The sequence below is a fragment of the Oncorhynchus keta genome, chromosome 14 (assembly GCF_023373465.1).
Source record: "Oncorhynchus keta strain PuntledgeMale-10-30-2019 chromosome 14, Oket_V2, whole genome shotgun sequence".
Taxonomy (NCBI): Eukaryota; Metazoa; Chordata; class Actinopteri; order Salmoniformes; family Salmonidae; genus Oncorhynchus; species Oncorhynchus keta.
The window spans coordinates 8,885,691-8,907,000 of record NC_068434.1 but is presented as its reverse complement, the minus strand read 5'-3'; the positions used below and the strand labels follow the sequence as shown (position 1 = coordinate 8,907,000).

General features: G+C 41.0%; 2 protein-coding genes and 1 long non-coding RNA gene across 3 annotated transcripts in view; 1 reads left to right on the top strand and 2 right to left on the bottom strand.

Annotated features, from left to right (window-relative positions):
* Window positions 1-21,310, bottom strand: part of LOC127907182 (uncharacterized) — a 251,290-nt gene that overhangs the window by 2,723 nt on the left and 227,257 nt on the right. The window lies entirely within an intron of this gene.
* On the bottom strand, window positions 2,310-4,221 carry LOC127907421 (capping protein inhibiting regulator of actin dynamics-like). Its single transcript, XM_052462671.1, has 4 exons — window positions 4,048-4,221; window positions 3,834-3,955; window positions 3,181-3,538; window positions 2,310-2,318 (listed from the first exon to the last, which is right to left on the bottom strand). Exons 2-4 carry the CDS (start codon window positions 3,914-3,916, stop codon window positions 2,310-2,312), a joined length of 450 nt encoding a protein of 149 aa, XP_052318631.1. The 5' UTR covers window positions 3,917-3,955; window positions 4,048-4,221.
* On the top strand, window positions 5,130-8,058 carry LOC127907188 (uncharacterized). Its single transcript, XR_008063615.1, has 3 exons — window positions 5,130-5,331; window positions 6,806-6,837; window positions 8,030-8,058. It is a non-coding gene; the product is annotated as an uncharacterized LOC127907188 (long non-coding RNA).

Sequence of the window (21,310 nt, the reverse complement as noted above, 5' to 3'; positions counted from 1 at the left end):
TCTTTCTTTCTCTCCCATCTCTCTCTGTCTCTCTTTCTCTTCGATCTCTCTCTGTCTCTCTTCTTCTCGTTCTTCCTCTTCCATCTCTTTTTGCTTCTGTTTAAATAGTTGTTCTTCATTCTCTCTTTCAATCTCTTTCTGTCTCTCTTCTTCTCTTTCGATATGTTTTTGTCTCTTTTCCATTATCTTTCTTTTGATCTCTCTCTGTCTCTCTTTCTCCCTCTCTCTTTCTTCCTCTTCCATCTCTATTTGCTTCTGTTTACATCTTTCTTCAATCTTCTTTCAATCTCTGTCTCTCTTTCTCTTTCCCTCTTCCATCTCTTTTTGCTTCTGTTCTAGTTCTTCTTCATTCTCTCTTTCAATTCTGTCTGTCTTCCTCCCTCTCTTTTTCCTCTCTCTTTTGCTTCTGTTTACATCTCTTTTCTTCTGTTCAAATCTTTTCTCTCTTCTCTTCAATCTTTTCTGTCTCTTTTCTCCCTTATCTCTTCCTCTTCCATCTCTATTTGCTTCTGTTCATCTTCTTCTTCTTTCAATTCTCTTTCTCTTCCATCTCTATTTGCTTCTGTTCAAATAGTTCTTCTTCATTCTCTCTTTCAATCTCTTTCTGTCTCTCTTTCTCCCTCTCTCTTTCTTCCTCTTCCATCTCTATTTGCTTCTGTTTACATCTTTCTTCTTCAATCTCTCTTTCAATCTCTCTCTGTCTCTCTTTCTCCCTCTCTCGTTCGTCCTCTTCCATCTCTTTTTGCTTCTGTTCAAATAGTTCTTCTTCATTCTCTCTTTCAATCTCTTTCTGTCTCTCTTTCTCCCTCTCTCGTTCTTCCTCTTCCATCTCTATTTGCTTCTGTTTACATCTTTCTTCTTCGTGCTCTCTTTCAATCTCTTTCTGTCTCTCTTCTTCTCTTTCGATATGTTTTTGTCTCTTTTCCATTATCTTTCTTTTGATCTCTCTCTGTCTCTCTTTCTCCATCTCTCTTTCTTCCTCTTCCATCTCTATGTGCTTCTGTTTACATCTTTGTTCTTCAATCTCTCTCTGTCTCTCTTCTTCTCTTTCCATCTCTATTTTCTTCTGTTTACATTTTCTTCCTCGTGCTCTCTTTCAATCTCTTTCTGTCTCTTTCTCCATCTCTTTCCATCTTTTCTGTCTCTCTTCTTCTCTTTCCATAATTTTCTGTCTCTTTTCCATTCTCTGTCTTCTGATCTGTCTCTGTCTCTCTTTCTCCCTCTCTTTCTTCCTCTTCCATCTCTATGTGCTTCTGTTTGCGTCTCTCCTCTTCTTCTTCTCTCTCCATCTCCTTCTTCTTCTCATCTTCTTCTTGTCTCTGTTTTGGTATTTTCTCCATTCTCTTTCTTTCTACCTCTTTCTGTTTGTTGTGCTCACCCTCCATCTTCTCCTCCATGTCCATTTGGTTCTGTTTCCATTTATATTTGTCTGTTTCCATATTTTCTAATTCTATCTGCTGTTCCTTGATTTTCTTGAAGACTTCCTCCAATTCAGACGTCTTTTTGTCATTGATGAGGGCTGTCTCCATCTCCATCTCTCTCTCCACTCTATTTTTCATCTCCTCTTCACTTCGTCTCCAATCATTTTCTCTCTCTCTGTTTCTATCAAATGTTCTCTCTGGTTCAGTCTCGTCTTTCAATCTAATCTCTTCTTTCATTCTCACAACCTCTCTGTCTAACACTAGTACATTTTGGTTAACCTGTTTCACTCTCTCATTCTGTCTTCTAAACGCTTCTTTCGCTCTTTCAAATTTGATTTTGTATTGAATCTCTTTTGTTGTCATATCTTCTTTCAGTCTCTCAACCTCTCTCTCTAACTCTTTTACCTTTTCGTTAACCAGTTTGACTTTCTCATTCTCTGCAATACGCATGTCTCTTTCTCTTTCAAATATGATTTCCTTCTCAATCTCTTTCAATCTCTCAATCTCTCGTTCTAACGCTTTTATTGTTTCTTCTGCCTGTTCCACTTTCTTCTTCATTTCTTGTCTTTCCAATTCTGCTTTTCTCTTCCTTTCCATCTCCCTTTCTCTCTCTTCTTCCCTCTCTCTTTCCCTCTCTCTTCCTGTTTCAATAGGTTTGTTGTTCCAGGCCAGTCTTGGTCGCTGCTCCTCCATGACTTTCTGCCATAGCCTCAATCTCTCAATCTCTTGCTTCATTTTAAAAGGTAAAATTAGTGATAATCTATTACCAAGACATACTTTCAAAGGATTTGCAGAGAATGATAGAAATACAACCTAGAGCAGAAATACAACCTAGAGCTAGGTAATTGAATCAAACACTGGACAACATCAATAGCAGGGTCATGTTGATCAATTCATCTGGACAATTCATTGTCAATTAATGTATTGACATGGTTTGAAAAAAATATGAGACATTTTACGGAATCAATTATGTCCAAAATGTGTACAAATACAAACACACAACCTTTTTGCCCATTCAGTTAGGGGTTTGAGAAATTCCTGTTACAATTTGTGTGATGTTACAACAATGTTGCCTCTGATGTTTATGCTTGTAGAAATTACTCCTACAAATGATGCTTCACTAATGCAACTATTTACAACCTGCACAGATACAGTTATCAACAACAACAACAGTAATGACGTTAATAAGGAAGTGGATATTCAACCGGCAGAAGAAAGGCATAGGGGTTGAGATAAATGAAGGTTAGGTTCAGGACCTAGGGTTGGGTTCAGGTAAAGGTTAGGTATAGTTTCAGTGAGGTTAAGGTAAGGGTTAAGGAAAGGAATAAAAGTTAACATTAGGTTAGCGTACCGCTGTCTGCCACTATTCATTTTCAGCTGGGTAAATATACACTGCCTTTTAATAATAATAACAATGACATGTCTTACGTGGGCCAGTTGTAGGTCCACCATCAGTAGATCCAGCAGTTGTTTGAGTCTGTGGATCTCCTGTCTGTGGATCTCCTGCAGTTTTCTCTGGTACTCCATTGCTTCTGTGGCTCTCTCTGCTTCTCTCTGTCTCTCTGCTTCTCTCTGTCTCTCTGCCTCCCTCTGTCTCTCTGCCTCCCTCTGTCTCTCTGCTTCCCTCTGTCTCTCTGCCTCCCTTGTCTCTCTGCTTCCCTCTCTCTCTCTGCCTCCCTCTGTCTCTCTGCTTCTCTCTGTCTCTCTGCTTCTCTCTGTCTCTCTGCCTCTCTGCTCTCTGCTCTCTCTGGCTCTCTGCCTCTCTCTGGCTCTCTGCCTCCCTCTGGCTCTCTGCCTCCCTCAGTCTCAGGATCTCAGCCTTCCACTCTTTCATTAAACCCCTTTCAACTCTTCTTCTCCTCCTTTCATCTTTTAAAAGGGCTCGGAGATGGTCTGTCTCAGACTGTAATTCTTCAATGATCTTGTCCTTCTCCGTTCCACCATTCCTCTTCTTCTTTTCCTCCTCCCAGAGGCACACTTGAAGTCTGTCCATCTCCTTCTTCTGGTTTCGGATCGTTCGATCCTTCCCCATCAACTCAAGCATGTGGGCTTCCTTCTCTGTATAGGTCTTCTTCTCTTCTCTCGGGAAGTGAACCTCCATCTCTGCCTGCTTGTAGCTGGGAGCAAAGGAATGTCAACACATTATTTAGGAAGTGAACTCAGACAATTTACTACAATATTACAATAATAATTCAACTTCTGCTCAATTTAACTGTCTTTAAAAACACAAATCACACAACTGTGACTTACAATACGTGAATGTGATGAGTTGACTGTCCATGATGGCCAGAGGTGGGTAATGTGTCACTCTGGTCCAGGGCGTTACGTACAGCTTGCAGACACTGAGCCTTCCTTCAGCAAGCCGCACATAATGCCCTGGACCAGAGCTAGGTTATGTGATGAATGACTTACAGACTGTTCCATATGATAGGAGGGGGTAAGAAGACAGTCCCAGTAGGAGACGGAGATCTTCCAGAAGAAGAAGAGCTGTCCATCTCCCCAGAGACTGCAGGAAAGGTCTACAAGTTTTATGTCTGGAAAATAAAGAGATGCCTTCGTTCAGCAACAATGTGTGTTTCTATATTTCTGTCACTAGATGGTGCCATTGTACACAACATTTACTCACCAGGTCAGTGAATTCAGAAACAGTCTTCAGAGTTGAGTCCTCAAGCTCTAGCCTACAACCCATCATGCATCAGCACAACTAATATAATAATACCTCATCACAACTTCATAATCACAGTACACCTGGATTGTGTTCACAAAGTGTTTCAGGGTAGAAGTGCTGATCTAGGATCAGGTCGCCTCCTGTCCATCAAAACGTATTCAGTTTAATTTAAAAGACCAAACTGATTATTGATCAGCACTCCTTCTATGAGACTTTGTGAATATGAGCCTATGTGAAAGAACCTTTCTGGCATATGCTGGCTAGACAGTACACAGACAATTCAGATAGTCCGACAGACAGACAGAAGAGTAGATACAGATGGAGTGATTGATAGCAACAGAAATAACGAAGCGGATGGTTAATGTATTGTAAACTTTTGTAAATATTTGACTCACCTCAAATCACACGTGTCAAACCTCAGTTTTAGTGTGGAACCGAATGATATCTTCGGCATTAACTTTCTCTGGTCTGGAGCTGTATTGTTGCGTCATTTGGAACGCTTGAGCGTCATAATCCGTTCACCGCGCCTGCTTGATTGACAGCTTGGGGTTCTCCTGCGCACCAGTGTCCAAAAGTCGATAATGTTTAGCTACTCATAACTATTTTCACTTGACTTTTATTTCGTGTATTTTTGCCTAAGGTTATTTGGAATTCTATGTTGTGTGATTTGTCTTTGTATGGGCCTAAAGTTAAATGAAATACAAACAGCAACCATAGCCTAAAAAAATAATAACATTACAGCCATAACTGTACAAACAAACATCCAATCACAACTCTCTCCCCACTATTTATTATTTCTGCAGTGAGGATTCACCCCCTTTAGATAATGATGTTGTAATTTATCTACAGAAAAACGTTGTTCTGAGCTCAACAAGCAGTTGTAGCAGTATGCAAATCATAGAGCCAGATGAATGGCTCTTTCACCGATGCAATTCGGTTCCCGAGGTTCAACTAAAATATCCGTTCAAAAAGAGCCGTTCGTTCGTGAACGACACATCACCACACTGTAGTTCTCCACCATTTCGTATCGTGAGCTGGAGGAGCGTTCGTCCAACTTCTCATCCAAGTAAATGGCAGCGGCGCATCATCCATCCGCTGAAATCCCAAGGGACTGGGAGGATAGTTCACGATGCAACAAGCGTTTGGGGAGGACATTCATTGAAACGCAATGACTTTTAAATTCTTGAGGGACTCTTGCTCCAGGGGAAATCTCAGCAGTGATGTCTCTGCTGTGCGTCAGAGGTGGGATCTTTTCCTTCTTCACTATGCTTATTATACTGTACATATCGGTCACATTAATGACATTGCACTCAGGAAAGTTGTCTGTAGGCTATTGGGGAGATGCGCATAGCCCGTTGAGTTGTCACGTTCCAGTCCAAACATGACCTGGGATGTGAGAAGGGAGCTATTCTATAACACATGTAGATGACATGTTGTCTTTATATGTAGATTATATTTTGGTTTTATATTTCATATTTGATTGATGATTAGCCCTATGACTTTTGATTCCACTTTGGCTACCTTGCACCATTTTGTCCTCTCTTGTTATATCTTAAACTTTATGCCCTTGTGCAGATCTTCTCTCTAAACAATAGTCATAATAGTTTGAGAATGAGTTGAGTAAACTACACTGCCCTAACATTATCCTCTCATCATGGGTGTGATTCAGACTCTAGTTTCTCCCTGTATGGTAAACCTCCTCTCATCATGGGTGTGATTCAGACTCTAGTTTCTCCCTGTGTCCAGTCCTCCTCTCATCATGGGTGTGATTCAGACTGTATGTCCAGTAAACCTCCTCTCATCATGGGTGTGATTCATCATGGGTGATTCAGCTGAAGCTGGAGAGGCCAGTAGCAACCAGCCCATCCACTTTATTACTAGTTGGGGATGGATAGTATCTCTAGAGGTACAGTAGGAAATGTCCATGTAAAAGGATTGTCTATTAGGTATCTGTTGTGAAATTGTTAGATATTACTTGTCAGATAATACTGCACTGTCGGAACTAGAAGCACAAGCATTTCTCTAGACTCGCAATAACATCTACTAACCATGTGTTGTGACCAATACAATTTGATTTTGATTTGAGCACCAATTATGACATTCATAAGAGCATGTGTAATTGGGTGTGAAATTAAATCTAAGAGTGTATATTTTTGGTAAATGTAATTATAGATACATTTTTCAACCAGTGAAGGCTTTGATTTCTGGGTAAACAGATGGACAAGGGATCTTAGAAAACATCACCAGAAAAAGTCTTAAAAGGTCCAATATCAGAACTACATGAAACCAGAATCATGTTGACATAAAGACCCCTGACTACTATTATCAACACTCACATTTGGGTTTGGAGAAATCATTAACCTTCTTTAAGTTTCAGAAATATTACCTTGTGCCTTGTAATTCCGTTACCAAAAACCCACATAAACTTCAAGATATTTTCACATTTGTCTTTGTGAGGAGGGGGGATAATGAAAGTTCACAGAAGTAACCAGTAATGGTGGAGCTAACAATTAGTTCTAGTGATTTTTCTGATGTATATTTTGTGAATTATTAAGTGATTAAAACTCATAATTCCGTTACCAAATTATACTATACTAGCGTATACGTCCAACTTAAATGGTTTGTCAAAGTTGGGAGCGTCAAGCACTGGGGCACTACCAAGTAGTGCTTTGGCTGAATCTAAATGTAATGGCAGATTTCCTCCTCTTCGTCAGAGGTGTTGCAAGGATCGGGCCAAAACGCAGTGTGGTAAGTGTCCATGTTTTAATAGAATAAACTGAACATGACACAATATAAAATAACAAAGTGAATATTAACGAAACAGTCCCGTGTGGCAGAAAGACTGACACAGGAAACAAACACCCACAAAACAACAGTGAAACCCAGGCTACGTAAATATGGTTTTAATCAGGGACAACGATAAACAGCTGCCTCTGATTGAGAACCATATCAGGCCAAACATAGAAATAGAAAAACATAGAAAAACACACAGACTGCCCACCCCAACTCACGCCCTGACCATACAAAATAAAGGTCAGAACATGACAGTACCCCCCCCCAAAGGTGCAGACTCCGGCCGCAAAACCTGAACCTATAGGGGAGGGTCTGGGTGGGCGTCTGTCCGCACGTCGGTTCTGGCGCGGGATGTGGACCCCACTTCACCAAAGTTCTGGTGCGCCTCTTCGCCCGCCTCTGTGGCCTCTTTAAAGCGGCGACCCTCGCCACCGACCGAGGACTGGCAACCCTACTAAAGGGCCCCACTGGACTGAGGGGCAGCCGGACCGACTGAGGGGCAGCTGGCAGGGGCACCCGGACTACTAGTGGTAGCTCAGGACTGAGGGGTAGCTCAGGACTGAGGGGTAGCTCAGGACTGAGGGGCAGCTCCGGACTGAGGGGCAGCTCCGGACTGAGGGGTAGCTCCGGACTGAGGGGTAGCTCAGGACTGGCTGACAGCTCTGGCAGAGAAAAACACACATAGAAAAACACACAGACTGCCCACCACAACTCACGCCCTGACCATACTAAATAAAGAGAAAACAAAGGAGACAATGGTCAGAACGTGACACAAAAGCATAGTTACATTCCTTGGACCACTTAAATGGTACTTTGGGACTGAGCAGAGATGTAAGGGGAACTACTACCGTCAAAAAATTCTTACAGAACGTACGATAGTACCCTCCCATCCCCAGGAATCTGCACAACTAGCGTCAAGTCGTGAGAGCAGGAAAAGCAACAATTGCTTCCACTTTGCCAGTTATTTGGCACACTTGACCCTGTCCCACCTGAATCCCCAAGTAAGCCACAGTAGCCTTCCCAAACTCACACTTGACCTCGTCCCACCTGCGTCCCCAAGTAAGCCACAGTAGCCTTCCCAAACTCACACTTGGCCAAATTGAGGGTTAAAGAAGCATTCTCCAACCACTGAAACACACTTTTCAAGGTGGCGAGATGATAAGACCAAGTTGACGAATTAATCACCACATTGTCAAGGTAAGCAAACGGTGCTACAACCATTATATTATAAACTACTAACATGTAAGCTATCAGACTGAGATAAACTAGCCTAGAGCTAGCTAGCGCTTAGCCAAGCTAAATATGGTTAGCATCAAGTTAGCAAACTGTTAAATGCTATTTTTGTAGAAATATTAACACATTTTATCGTGACATCACATATTTACATATATTACCTGAACTAAACTGAGTCTTTGTTGATAGAAAATAAAACAAATGGGATCTAAAACGTTGTTGAAAAAAAGTACAGAAAGTTCAGACGCCATCTTGATCCCTTCTCTTACATGTAAACCATTAGCAACCTAGCCAACCTCCATTACTTACAATGGGGAAAATACCAAACAGTTTATCACTCTGTTAAAACTCCCTTCAATTGCCTTCAAATGTGACCAAACTCATGGACTATGTAGTTAACCATGTTACCTCAATATGCTGAGAGTCATATTGCACTTTTGCACATTACGTGACTGAATTAATAGGGTCAAATGATGAGACGGAGAAACGTTATTAGTTTTCAATAGTAGGCATTCTCCAAGATTGAAGAAGAAACCTCTCAGACCTCACAATCTCACTCATGCCCCCCATTGACATCACAGCTCCCCCTAGCAGCAGTAATCATATACATTACTTTAAATGCAAATACCTGGGAGGCCTAGAAATTGATACAAGGGATGGCTCCATCAGATAACAAATGAAATAAAACATAAAGAATATGACCATACATATTTGTGTGTTGCACATATACACATGGCATATGCTTGGGTGCCACCTTGACATCTCTGATCTGCTTGCCTCAGTGGTGGAAAAAGTACTATATAGTCATACTTGAGTAAAAGTAAAGATACCTTAATAGAAAATGACAAGTAAAAGTGAGAGTCACCCAGTGAAATACTACTTGAGTAAAAGTCTTAAAAGTACTTTATCAAAATAAAAGTACAAGTATAAACCATTTCAAATTGAATATCAAACCAATGTACAATTTTATTTTATTTTTAAAATGAAATGTACAAGTCTAAACCATTTTTAAATTCCTTATATTAACCACCAGACAGAGCACAATTATCTTTTTTTCCTCCAATGTATTTGCTGGGATAGCCAGGGATGTTCACACTCCAGACTCAGATATAATTTGACAAACGATGTTTGTGTTTAGTGAGTCCTCCAGATCAGAGGCAATGCTAAAAGATGTTTCTGTTTATGATTTCAGATCATCTTAACTCACCACCAGATCAGAGGAACCATTTATTTATTACAGAAAAGGCACTGAACCACCATGTTCAATATAGACCTCCAGATCAGAACAAGGTGACTTTCTACAACTCTTGAAATTGTTTATTCCTCTTCCCCAAAATGTGAGAACCCTTTTTGATGTCAGGGAAAATTCCAGGTAGTGAAGTAAAAGTAAAAGTTGGCAGAACCCCTTCTGTGCCGAGGTAGAACACTTTTGGGCTCCATTCCAAAAACACTTAAGAGGGTTTTACCTTTACAACTGGCTATCTTCAATAAATGAATGCTAGAACATTAGCTGTTTGACAGCCTTAATAACCCTAATTGGAATATAGACCCACTTTCAAGAGTGTCCTCAACAAGTTCAACCTGTTAAGTTTACACCATTTCATTCTGTCCTCAAACTGCTGATTGGTATTCAAGATAACATGCAACACAGCACCACCACCATTGAAGGTTTTCATCAACCTCTTAAATAGCAGTGTTCCAAGATCCTCCACCAGGGGTGACTGTAGTATCCTCAAACGGACAGAAAGGAGACACAAGGGGGCCCCCACACTCATTTTAGATCCCAAGGGGTCTTTATTTTCATACTGGATGCTCTCACCCTCATCACTATCTCCTTTGTCATCTTCCATTCATGGCATTTCAACATTAACACAGAGGGGCTGTTGGGGATTAATCAGAATAGTTGGGTAACAGATAAGATGTTTTATTTTCATTATATGCACTTCTCATATAGAATGTATCTTGTTGTACTATAAAACAGAGGGGCACATCACACTCATGTCTCAAACCACACACACACACACACACAATTATAGCATCTTGTTTACATTTCTCACATTGTAGGTGTCCAGCTGAGGCCCTGGATGGACCATATTGCAATGAGATGGGCACAGGGGTATGTACAGTTGATGTCGGGAGTTTACATACACCTTAGCCAAATACATTTAAACATAGTTTTTCACAATTCCTGACATTTAATCCAAGTAAAGATTCCCTGTCTTAGGTCAGTTAAGATCACCACTTTCTTTTAAGAATGTGAATTGTCAGAATAATAGGACAGAGAATGATTTATTTCAGCTTTTATTTCTTTCATCACATTCCTAGTGGGTCATAAGTTTAAATACACTCAATTAGTATTTGGTAGCATTCCCTTTAAATTGTTTAACTTGGGTCAAACGTTTCGGGTAGCCTTCCACAAGCTTCCCACAATAAATTTGGTGAATTTTAGAATAATTTTTGTTTCATCAGACCAGAGGACATTTCTCCAAAGAATGTGATCTTTGTCTACATGTGCAGTTGCAAACCGTTGTCTGGCTTTTCTGTGGTGCTTTTGGAGCAGTGGCTTCTTCCTTGCTGAGGGCCTTTCAGGTTATGCTGATATAGGACTCGTTTTACTGTGGATAAAGATATTTTTGTACCTGTTTCCTCCAGCTACTTCACAAGGTCCTTTGCTGTTGTTCTGGGATTGATTTGCACTTTTTGTTTTGCACCAAAGTACGTTCATTTCTAGGAGACAGAACACATCTCCTTCCTGAGCGGTATGACAGCTGCATGGGCCCATGGTGTTTATACTTGCGTACTATTGTTTGTACAGATGAATGTGGTACCTTCAGGCGTTTGGAACTTGCTCCCAAGGATGAACCAGACTTGTGGGGGTCTACAATTTTTTTCTGAGGTCTTGGCTGATTTCATTTGATTTTCCAATGACGTCAAGCAAAGAGGCACTGAGTTTTAAGGTAGGCCTTGAAATACATCCACATGTACACATCCAATTGCCTCAAATTATGTCAATTAGCCTAACAGAAGCTTCTAAAGCCATGACATCATTTTCTGGTATTTTCCAAGCTGTTTAAATGCACATTCAAGTTAGTTTATGTAAACTTCTGACCCACTGAAATTGTGATACAGTGAATCATAAGTTAAATAATCTGTCGGTACATTTTTGGGGGAAACATTACTTGTTTCATGCACAAAGTAGATGTCCTAAACAACTTACCAAAACTATAGTTTGTTAACAAGAAATGTGTGGTGTGGTTGAAAAATGAGTTTTAATGACTCCAACCTAAGTGTATGTAAACTTCCGACTTCAACTGTATGTACAGTCCTTTCTAGTGGGGAGACAAATGAGTTGAACAGGAGAAGAGGATGAGGTTGGTGGTGGAGGAAGAGCAGTGGGGGTGGTGGGTAGAACAGCTGCAGTGACGTTGATCGGTTGCTCTGGCTCATCACTTGTTGACTAAAAGAAAGAAAGATTTAGACATTTGTTGGACATTGCCATAGTTCAACAGCTGAAAAGCCTTCATTAACATCCTCCCAGAGATAGAAAGACATCCAGTATTCACTGAATGAAGGAGCCTATTTACAATTTCATTCATCAATTAAATAAATGATACTATAGTACATTCAATGACGTTATTATTGTGGACTATAGGCTACTCCTGTATCTACCTTCTACAATACCGTCATCATTGAATGAAGCAGCATACCCATCCACATTTATTATGGTAGGTGTGGTGGTGGTAGGGATGGTAGGTGTGATAGGTGTTGGGATGGTAGGGATGGTAGGTGGAGTGGTTGTAGGTGTGGTGATGGTAGGTGTGGTGACGGTAGGTGTGGTGATGGTAAGTGTAGTGATGGTAGGTGTAGTGATGGTAGGTGTGATTATGGGATAGTAGGGATGGTGGTGATGGTTGTAGGTGTGGTGATGGTAGGTGTGGTGATGGTAGGTGTGGTGATGGTAGGTGTGATGGTAGGTGTGGTGATGTTAGGGATGGTGATGATGGTAGGTGTGGTGGTAGGGATGGTAGGTGTAATGGTAAGTGGAGGGTTGTAGGTGTGGTGATGGTAGGTGTGATGATGGTAGGTGTGGTGATGGTAGGTCTGATGGTAGGTGTGGTGATTGTAGGTGTTGGATGGTAGATGGTATGGTAGGTGTGGTGATGGTAGGGTGTGGTGAAGTAATTATGGTATGGTTTTTGTGGTGATGGTAGGTGTGATAGGTGTGGTGATGGTAGGTGTGGATGGTAGGTATGGTGGGTAGGTGATGGTAGGTGTAATGGTAGGTATGGTGATGGTAGGTGTGATGGTTGTGGTAGGTAGGCGTGGTAGTTGTGGTAGGTAGGTAGGTTTGGTGGGTGTGGTGATGGTACATGAGGTAGCTGTGGTTATGGTAGGTGTGGTGATGGTAGGTGTGGTGATGGATGGTTTGGTGAAGGTAGGTATGGTAGGTGTGAGGTTTTGTGATGTAGGTGTGAGAGAAGTGGTGATAGTAGGTAGGTTTGGTAGGTTTGGTGATGATAGATATGGTAGGTATGGTGATTATAGGTGTGGTAGTTTGGGTAGGTAGTTGTGGTAGGTTTGGTAGGTGTGGTAAGTTTGATGATAGTAGATGTGATAGTTGTGGTGTTGGTGGATTGTAGGTGTGTTGATGGTGGGTAGGATAGTTGTGGTAGGTCGATGTGGTAGTTGTGGTAGGTAGGTTTGCTAGTTGTGTTTGGTAGGTGGGGTAGTTGTGGTACATATGTGTGGTGGTTGTGCTAGGTAGGTTTGGTGATGGTAGGTTTTGTAGTTGTGGTGATGATAGGTGTGGTAGGTGTGTTAGTTTTAGTAGGTTGGTGTGGTGGTTGTGGTACATAGGGGTGGTAGTTGTGGTAGGTAGGTGTGGTAGTTGTGGTGATTAGGGTTGGGCGGTATCCAGATGTTCATATTGTCATACCATCCTTCTCTCATACCGGGATTTACAGTATTACCGGCATAGCACATGAGTGGGTGCTAAAAACACAAGAAAAACCTATTTCCAGAATGCTAACAAATTAGCACAAACTGATAGCAAATTCACATAGACGCTGTTAGCTAAATGCTAACAACGGAAAACAAATGAGCTAATAGCAAAGCAGTGGAGGCTGCTGAGGGGAAGACAACTCATAATAATGTCTGGAATGAAGTCAATGGAGTGGTATCAAACACATGGAAACATCTTTAATGTGGTTGATACCACTCCATGGACTCCATTCCAACCATTATTATGAGCCGTCGTCTCCTCAGCAGCTTCCACTGTTGCAAAGAAACTCAAATCCAGCTCATAAAGTGATGTAAGGGATAATCAACGAGCGACTATGAGTTCTATGGTAAATAATGAACACTGTGGAACTGACCTTCCATGGACTTGCATTATTTTCCAGAGAACCATAAAGCCCTGAGTTGATTATCCCTTTTATACCATGGCTATAATTTAACACATTTGCCGGTAGAAATGTGTTCAACATCCATTGAAGTAGCTAGCAAGTTTACTAGATAGCTACAGTAGTTGCCTTGGTAACAAACAAACATACTTGCTAGTTTTGATAACCAAACCATCAGTCCTAGCTTGCTATTATGAAAACCTAATTCAACAACACCAATAATGTTTTCAATTTGACTTCATTTGTAATGTCCAAAAGTCCAAACGTAATTACCGTGGATTGGAGGGAAGAGGTCTGTGAACCAATATCAGTTTGTTGTATTCATAAAAGTGGAACCTACTGAAGTTTTAGGGAAGCATTTTTCAGGTAAAGGCCATTCAAAATCATGAAAAATATAAAAGAGTTTTTAAAAAAAAAAATACAAAAAGTTATTTATATTTATTAGTGGGATGAGGTTCCTGAACCAATGATAGTTGTTTGTATTCATTAAAGTAATATGGGGTGGAAGCTATTGACGTTTTAAGGAAGTATCTTTACTGTAAAGTCAATTTAAGTTGGTAGAATATCACCAAAGTCAAGAAATACAAAAGTAATTGCTATTGATTACAGGGATCAGGTCCCTGAACCAATCACAGTTAGTTTAACTCATGAATGTCACATGGGGTGGAATCTATTGACATTTTAAAGTAGTATTCATGCAAATTTAATTAACGTTTGTAAAAAGTATCCAAAGTCAACAAATACAACACAAATTGCTGTTGATTGGAGACATGATGTCCCTGAACCAATAACAGTTGGTTGTTTTCATGAAAGTCTAATGAGGTGAAAGATATTAATCCAATTTTAATTGTTTTTTGGAGGGATGTGAACCAATAACAATTTTGTTTTCATGAAAGTCTAATGAGGTGATATTATTTTTTATGTAAAGTGATTTATTTAACATTTTGTAGATTTTATAGAAGTAAAAAATAATGTAACTAATTGCATTCCAGAAAAGAGGTCTCTTATCAGTGTCAAATTTGTTTGAGATCTCTATGTCATGTCGTTGAGAAGGTATTGATATTTTTCATTTACAGGCAATTGTATGCCAGTTTTAAGATTTCCTTAACCCTCTGAAAAGAGGATGGCACATTTTTATGACATTTCACCTCCAAAAGTGAATATGACACCGAATGGTAAAAACAAGGGGTTTAACTTATTCACTATCATCAGCCAATTTAGAATATTACATTTATATATGTTTTTTTTTTCATTTAACTAGGCAATTCAGTTAACAACAAATTCTTATTTACATTAACTAGCTATGAACAGTAGGTTAACTGCCGTGTTCAGGGGAAGAATGACAGATTTTTACCTTGTCAGCTCAGGGATTCTATCTAGCAACCTTTCGGTTACTGACCCAACGCTCTAACCACAAGGATACCTGCTGGTTACTGACCCAACACTCTAACCACTAGGATACCTGCTGGTTACTGACCCAACACTCTAAACACTAGGATACCTGCTGGTTACTGGCCCAACACTCTAACCACTAGGATACCTGCTGGTTACTGACCCAACACTCTAACCACTAGGATACCTGCTGGTTACTGACCCAACACTCTAACCTGCTGGGATACCTGCCGCCCCCCCCCGGCAGCCTAGTCAACCTTGCATGTTCCGTTGAAGAGGTTTGAAGAGCAAAGTCTGAATCTTTAATATAAAGCTAACCTCACCACTGTACAACACTGTATGATTGTAAATGTAGAAATGTGTTTAAAATCATTGAGTTAATAAAGCTGCATACAGACACCTTCTCTTTTTTGCTTTCTTGAGGAAGGCAGCTCATAAATGCAGGTGTTTCAGCCCAGCTTAGTGCTTTCTGTGGTGGTGGGGCAGCCAGCGAGAAATACAGAGCGTAGGGGTTGGTAATGTTCTCTGGTTGCGCCATGATTGGCTTAACATCATATTTTCAAAATCAAAGCTACCAAGCTAGCAGTCATCATCATGCATCCAGACAACAATCTCCTTTTCAATCCTTGTCATATGAAGAGAAATTATAGATAAAAAGTATCAGTGGTCATCAGCCTTTCCAAATAAACACAAAAAGTTGGAAATCGCAAATTAAACAATGAGTGGTTTGGAAGGAATCAGTGGCTAACTGCAAGCTTAACAAAGCAATCACTAGCCTGCTATTCAACATGACTCCTGCCGCATTCAAAACAACTGAGAACTCGGAACTGGGAAATCTTAGACTTCAGTGAGTTCAAGACAACTGGGAACTCTTGACTGGGACATCTTAGACTTCAGTGAGTTCAAGACAACTGGGAACTCTGACTGGGACATCTTAGACTTCAGTGAGTTCAAGACAACTGGGACCTCTGACTGGGACATCTTAGACTTCAGTGAGTTCAAGACAACTGGGACCTCTGACTGGGACATCTTAGACTTCAGTGAGTTCAAGACAACTGGGAACTCTGACTGGGACATCTTAGACTTCAGTGAGTTCAAGACAACTGGGACCTCTGACTGGGACATCTTAGACTTCAGTGAGTTCAAGACAACTGGGAACTCTGACTGGGACATCTTAGACTTCAGTGAGTTCAAGACAACTGGGAACTCTGACTGGGACATCTTAGACTTCAGTGAGTTCAAGACAACTGGGAACTCTGACTGGGAAAACAGGTTTTGAACGGCCATCCAACTCAGAAATCCAAGTCGGGAACTCGGGCCTCTTTCTTGTGATCTGACCTGAAGATCACTGACGTCATGATTCAACCTTGTTTTTCCCAAGTTCCCAGTGGTCTTGAAAGAACCATAAATCCAGAGAATGACCGACTTTGATGCCAAACCGCCGCTACACCTTCCTGTTCAAGTGAGCACAGCACAACAAGATGAGTCCAACAATGTATTGACTGCTGCTCTATAAATGATGTAATATGCCAGGGAGATGTGTATACTGTAGATAAGAAAGTAATATGGCAGCGTAGCCTAGTGGTTAGAGCGTTGGACTAGTAACCGGAAGGTTGAGAGTTCAAACCCCTGAGCTGACAAGGTACAAATCTGTCGTTCTGCCCCTGAACAGGCAGTTAACCCACTGTTCCCAGGCTATCATTGAAAATAAGAATATGTTCTTAACTGACTTGCCTGGTTAAATAAAGGTAAAATTTAAAAAAAAATTGTCTTCATCTAAATTACAGATATCCTGTAGTCCACTCGTTGTCCCCTTGTGCCATAGTTTGTACATCTCAATTATCAGCAGAATCCACATTTGTTTAAGCAAGTCAGCCATATCAGCTATGTTTTTAAAAAACAGCTCTGCTGTTGGGACAGCTTTATGTCGACCCTAACAGTTTGTGGGCACCGTTTGTTAAGGTTATAGTGCAATTAATGTATTATTTAGTGTTGTGTTGTGTAGTGGCTTTGCTGGCATTCATCTACAACATTTTGGGGGAGTTTTCCCCACCAAGATGTACATGCTGCAATCACCACTGGGTGGGTGAATTATAACACATCAACCCTGTTACCTATAGATAGACAGTCTAGAAATGTTTAAACTATTTACATGTGTTTGGTAAGCTTGCATTCCATTCCCCCTGTCACATGGGGATCTATGGTTGATTCTAGATGAAATAGTCAACTCTGTTACAGTCAACCCTGTCACTTTATTTGGCACTTAATAGGCACTTGCTATAGTATGTATTTGTTACTTTTGAGATGGGAAAACATGTTTTTTATTAAGTTGAACATGTGCTATTTATGACAGAATATTAGAATTAGGTGAAATAAAAGTTACACTCCCCAAAAGGTACTCAATTGGTGGAATGACCCGAGTACTGAACTGGAGGTGGGAGAGCTAACGATGCATCTACTGTTGCTCTCTCCTCAGACTCTTAGAGAAGCTATTTCAATCTGATATTTCTCCTAAGGTCTAAAATAGATGTGTATAGAGGACTCCTCTCTAATATAACATGTCACACATTGTATCAAACTGATGGAATGTTAGGTGTCTCATTGAAAGTCTAACATCTACCATGACTACTGGATGTTTCAATTCTAATAAATAACAAAACAATCCACACCGTAACAACAATATTGCTTTTTTACTAAATGCTTTTATTAAAGAATAAAACTTTGCTAACAAAAATGACATCATCAAACATCACTGGCCTGACTTGAGCAGCTCTGCCCGGGGATGGAGCCAGCAACTTAGCTGCTACCGGTCCGGTCCAGGCTACCTGCAGACCTCCTCCCAGACCTCCTTTTCAGCACCTCCCCTTAACAGGAGAGGTGGTGGAAATGATCAGAGTTGCATTCAACTAGAATAAAGATGAGAAACTCTGGTCTGTGGAGCCACTGGTCTGAGGGGAGGACTTCTGTTGAAACCATTTCCATTTTTGGGATATTTTCTAGGACTGTAGAGGTGGTAAGCAGAGATGAATTTAACTAGGATACAGATGAGAGTCTCTGTTCTTGGGAGGAGGGTCACTGACCTTCGATGGTTTGTTGCCTGATAAAGAGGATACTTGCTGGCTTGAGGAGACTATAATGTTTTGAGGAGGAAATGTGGCTCGATGACTTACAGAGGAGGAGGAATTATTGGGCGACACTTTTAATTACCAACGTAACCTCAGTGGAACTGTGGCTTCATCGAGTTCCAGCTCTAGGCAGACAGCAGGTCAGGAATGCTGTAAGACATCACAGAGACAGGTAAGTATCTATATATTTACATGTGTGTTGCATGTACACTAAACCCTCACATTTGGATAATGTCACTTTTTAAAGTGATGACATGTATATTAACAGTGTAAAACATGAATAGATGTTTAAACATTCTTTACCTCATCCTAATTTTCTTCCAGATGCTTGGCTTTTTCTTTGTCTTTGTGTTGGAGATTGGCTCTGATGTTTCAGCCTCTTCTGGAGCTTCTAGCTGCTGGCTGTCTGGCCCCCCCTGATGGTTCTCTGGCCCCTCCTGCTGGTTCTCTGAACTCCCCTCCTGGTTGTCTGCCCATGCCTGTTGCCTCCTTGGCCTTTCCTGGTGGCCATCAGCAGATCCAGTGGGCTCTTGGCTTACTTGTTGGCCTGTGGCCCACCAGGGCAACTCCTGACCGTGGTTGTAATCGTGGCTGTGTTGGGTGGTTAGACACCGGGTGTTGATTTGAGCATCAGCCTCCAGATTCATCTGATCCAGGTAGTTTTCCTTCATCCTCTCCCTCTCCTCCTTCAGTTGTTGATGAGTGTGTTTTTTTAAGCAGGGACCGCTCTCTCCACTGCTTATTGAAATCCTCCATCTTCTTCCTTCTCTCCTCGGCCTTCAGCAGCTCCTTCCTCTTCTCCCTCTCTCTCTCTGCCCGGGTCATGGTGGATGTTAGCCTTGTATGTCCAGGGATGGCTGGGAGGGGAGAAGAAGTAGAGTTTACATTCAACTTAGTGGATTTGATATCAACTTAAATGTAATGGACACAAATTAGAAAACACAATTGGACTCAATGATTCTTTACTCTTTTCAGTTAAGCAAGGCATGGAATGTGTCAATAAAGTGCAATAATTCCCATCCCGAATTGACCTGGTCCTAAATTGAACATGAGTCCAGAATGGCACCTATTCTTAGTATAGTGCCAGGGCATATGTGATCACTTAGGGCCCCATGGCCACTAGTAGCCCCCGGATCCCCCCAAAACACGTTTTTGTGTGTGTTTTTATGAACTCTTTCTGGGTCTCTACTTAAGTCTTGAGAGTTAGACTAGTAGATAACACAAGGTACCATTTAAAAACGTGGTTGTTATCAGCAGTATTTTTCTTGTTCTGTCAGTCAGACACTCAATGAGCCATGTCAGCTAACATATTCTTTGGACAGTAGTTTTATATTGAAACAATGATGCAACATGATGACTGGTGTGGAACTTATGTGTGTAGAGGAGACTACAGAGGATGATGTCATAAGTAGAGGGAAAACAGGTCTTACCTATGTGGACGATCTTATGGCCCTCCTCAGCCTCTCTCTGATACGTTCTCTCTATCTTTCTGAGGTTCCTCTTCTCCCATGTTTTATTCACCCAGCCCACAGCTCTCCTTCTAATACTTTTATCAGGTGGGAGAATGTCCTCCTTGTCATCGTCCTTCTCCTCCTCCTCTTCAGTGTCCTCTAACTCACCCCTCTTCTCAAGGATCTCCCTTCTTTCCTCTTCCACCATCTCCTCTCTTTTTTTTTGTCTCTATTATATTTTCTCTCTCTCTGATTAAAGATAAATGGCCTTCAATGGCTCTCTTTCTCTGCTCCTCTCTCTCATCCTCTCTCTGCCTCTCCTCCTCTCTTGTCTCAACATTTCTTTCTGTCTAGCAATTTCAATCTCTTGTTTTCTATCCTGCTCCTCTTGTTGTCTTGCCCTCTCCTGTTTTCTTTCCATCTCCAGCCGTCTTTCCTCCTTCTCCCTCCTGATTTGTTGTCCTCTTTCTATGTGTTCTCGTTCCCCTTCAACACTTCTAACCTCCTCTCTTTACGCCTATTGAAGACTTCCCGTGCTTTTGCTTTAACATTAACTACTACATGTTTCTTCATGCTTACTTCCTTTCCTCTCTCTTCTCTTTCCCTGTACTCTTCCTCTGCTTCCTTAATCACTTCCTGCTTTTCTTCCATCTCTCTCTCCTGTTCTATCTCCAGTTCATTCTGTCCCTCAATTTCCCCCAAAATATTTTTCTGCCCCTCCTTTCTTTTTCCTGCTTCCTCCCTTTCTCTCATAATCATCTTTTCTTTCTCCATCTCTTTCTGTTGCTGATCTTTTAATTCCATATCTCTCTGATTGTCATTGTCTTTCTCCCTTTCTTTCTCCTTCTCCTTTTGTTTCTGTCTCTCCTCTTGTTGTTGTCGTCTGTGTATCTCTTCTATCTCTCTCTGTCTCTTGTTCTCCCTCTCTCTTCCCTCCTTCTCCATGTCAATTTGCTTCTGTTTCCATATATTTTCTTCTTCTTGATCTCTCTCAAACATTATCTTTCTCCCTCTTGTTGTTGTCGTCTTTCTTTCTCTCCCATCTCTCTCTGTCTCTCTTTCTCTTCCCTCATTCTCTGTCTCTCTTCTTCTCCATATATTCTTCCTCTTCCATCTCTTTTTGCTTCTGTTTAAATAGTTGTTCTTCATTCTCTCTTTCAATCTCTTTCTGTCTCTCTTCTTCTCTTTCTGATATGTTTTTGTCTCTTTTCCATTATCTTTCTTTTGATCTCTCTCTTGTCTCTCTTTCTCCCTCTCTCTCTTTCTTCCTCTTTCATCTCTTTTGCTTCTGTTTACATCTTTCTTCTTCAATCTCTCTTTTGATCTCTCTCTGTCTCTCTTCTTCTCTTTCCATAATTTTCTGTCTCTTCTCCATTCTCTTTCTTTTGATCTCTCTTTCAATCTCTCTTTCTCCCTTCTCTCGTTCGCTCCTCTTCCATCTCTTTTTGCTTCTGTTCAAATAGTTCTTCTTCATTCTCTCTTTCAATCTCTTTCTGTCTCTCTTTCTCCCTCTCTCTTTCTTCCTCTTCCATCTCTATTTGCTTCTGTTTACATCTTTCTTCTTCAATCTCTCTTTCAATCTCTCTCTGTCTCTCTTCTTCTCTTTCCATAATTTTCTGTCTCTTCTCCATTCTCTTTCTTTTGATCTCTCTCTGTCTCTCTTTCTCCCTCTCTCGTTCGTCCTCTTCCATCTCTTTTTGCTTCTGTTCAAATAGTTCTTCTTCATTCTCTCTTTCAATCTCTTTCTGTCTCTCTTTCTCCCTCTCTCGTTCTTCCTCTTCCATCTCTATTTGCTTCTGTTTACATCTTTCTTCTTCGTGCTCTC

Bases quoted from the DNA above. Each gene is read 5' to 3' on its own strand.
- LOC127907421 (XM_052462671.1), bottom strand. From the start codon at position 3,916: ATGGACAGCTCTTCTTCTTCTGGAAGATCTCCGTCTCCTACTGGGACT. The intron at 3,539-3,833 runs GTAAGTCATTCA...CTTTGCTCCCAG, and splicing joins CCTATCATATGGAACAGTCT to CTACAAGCAGGCAGAGATGG.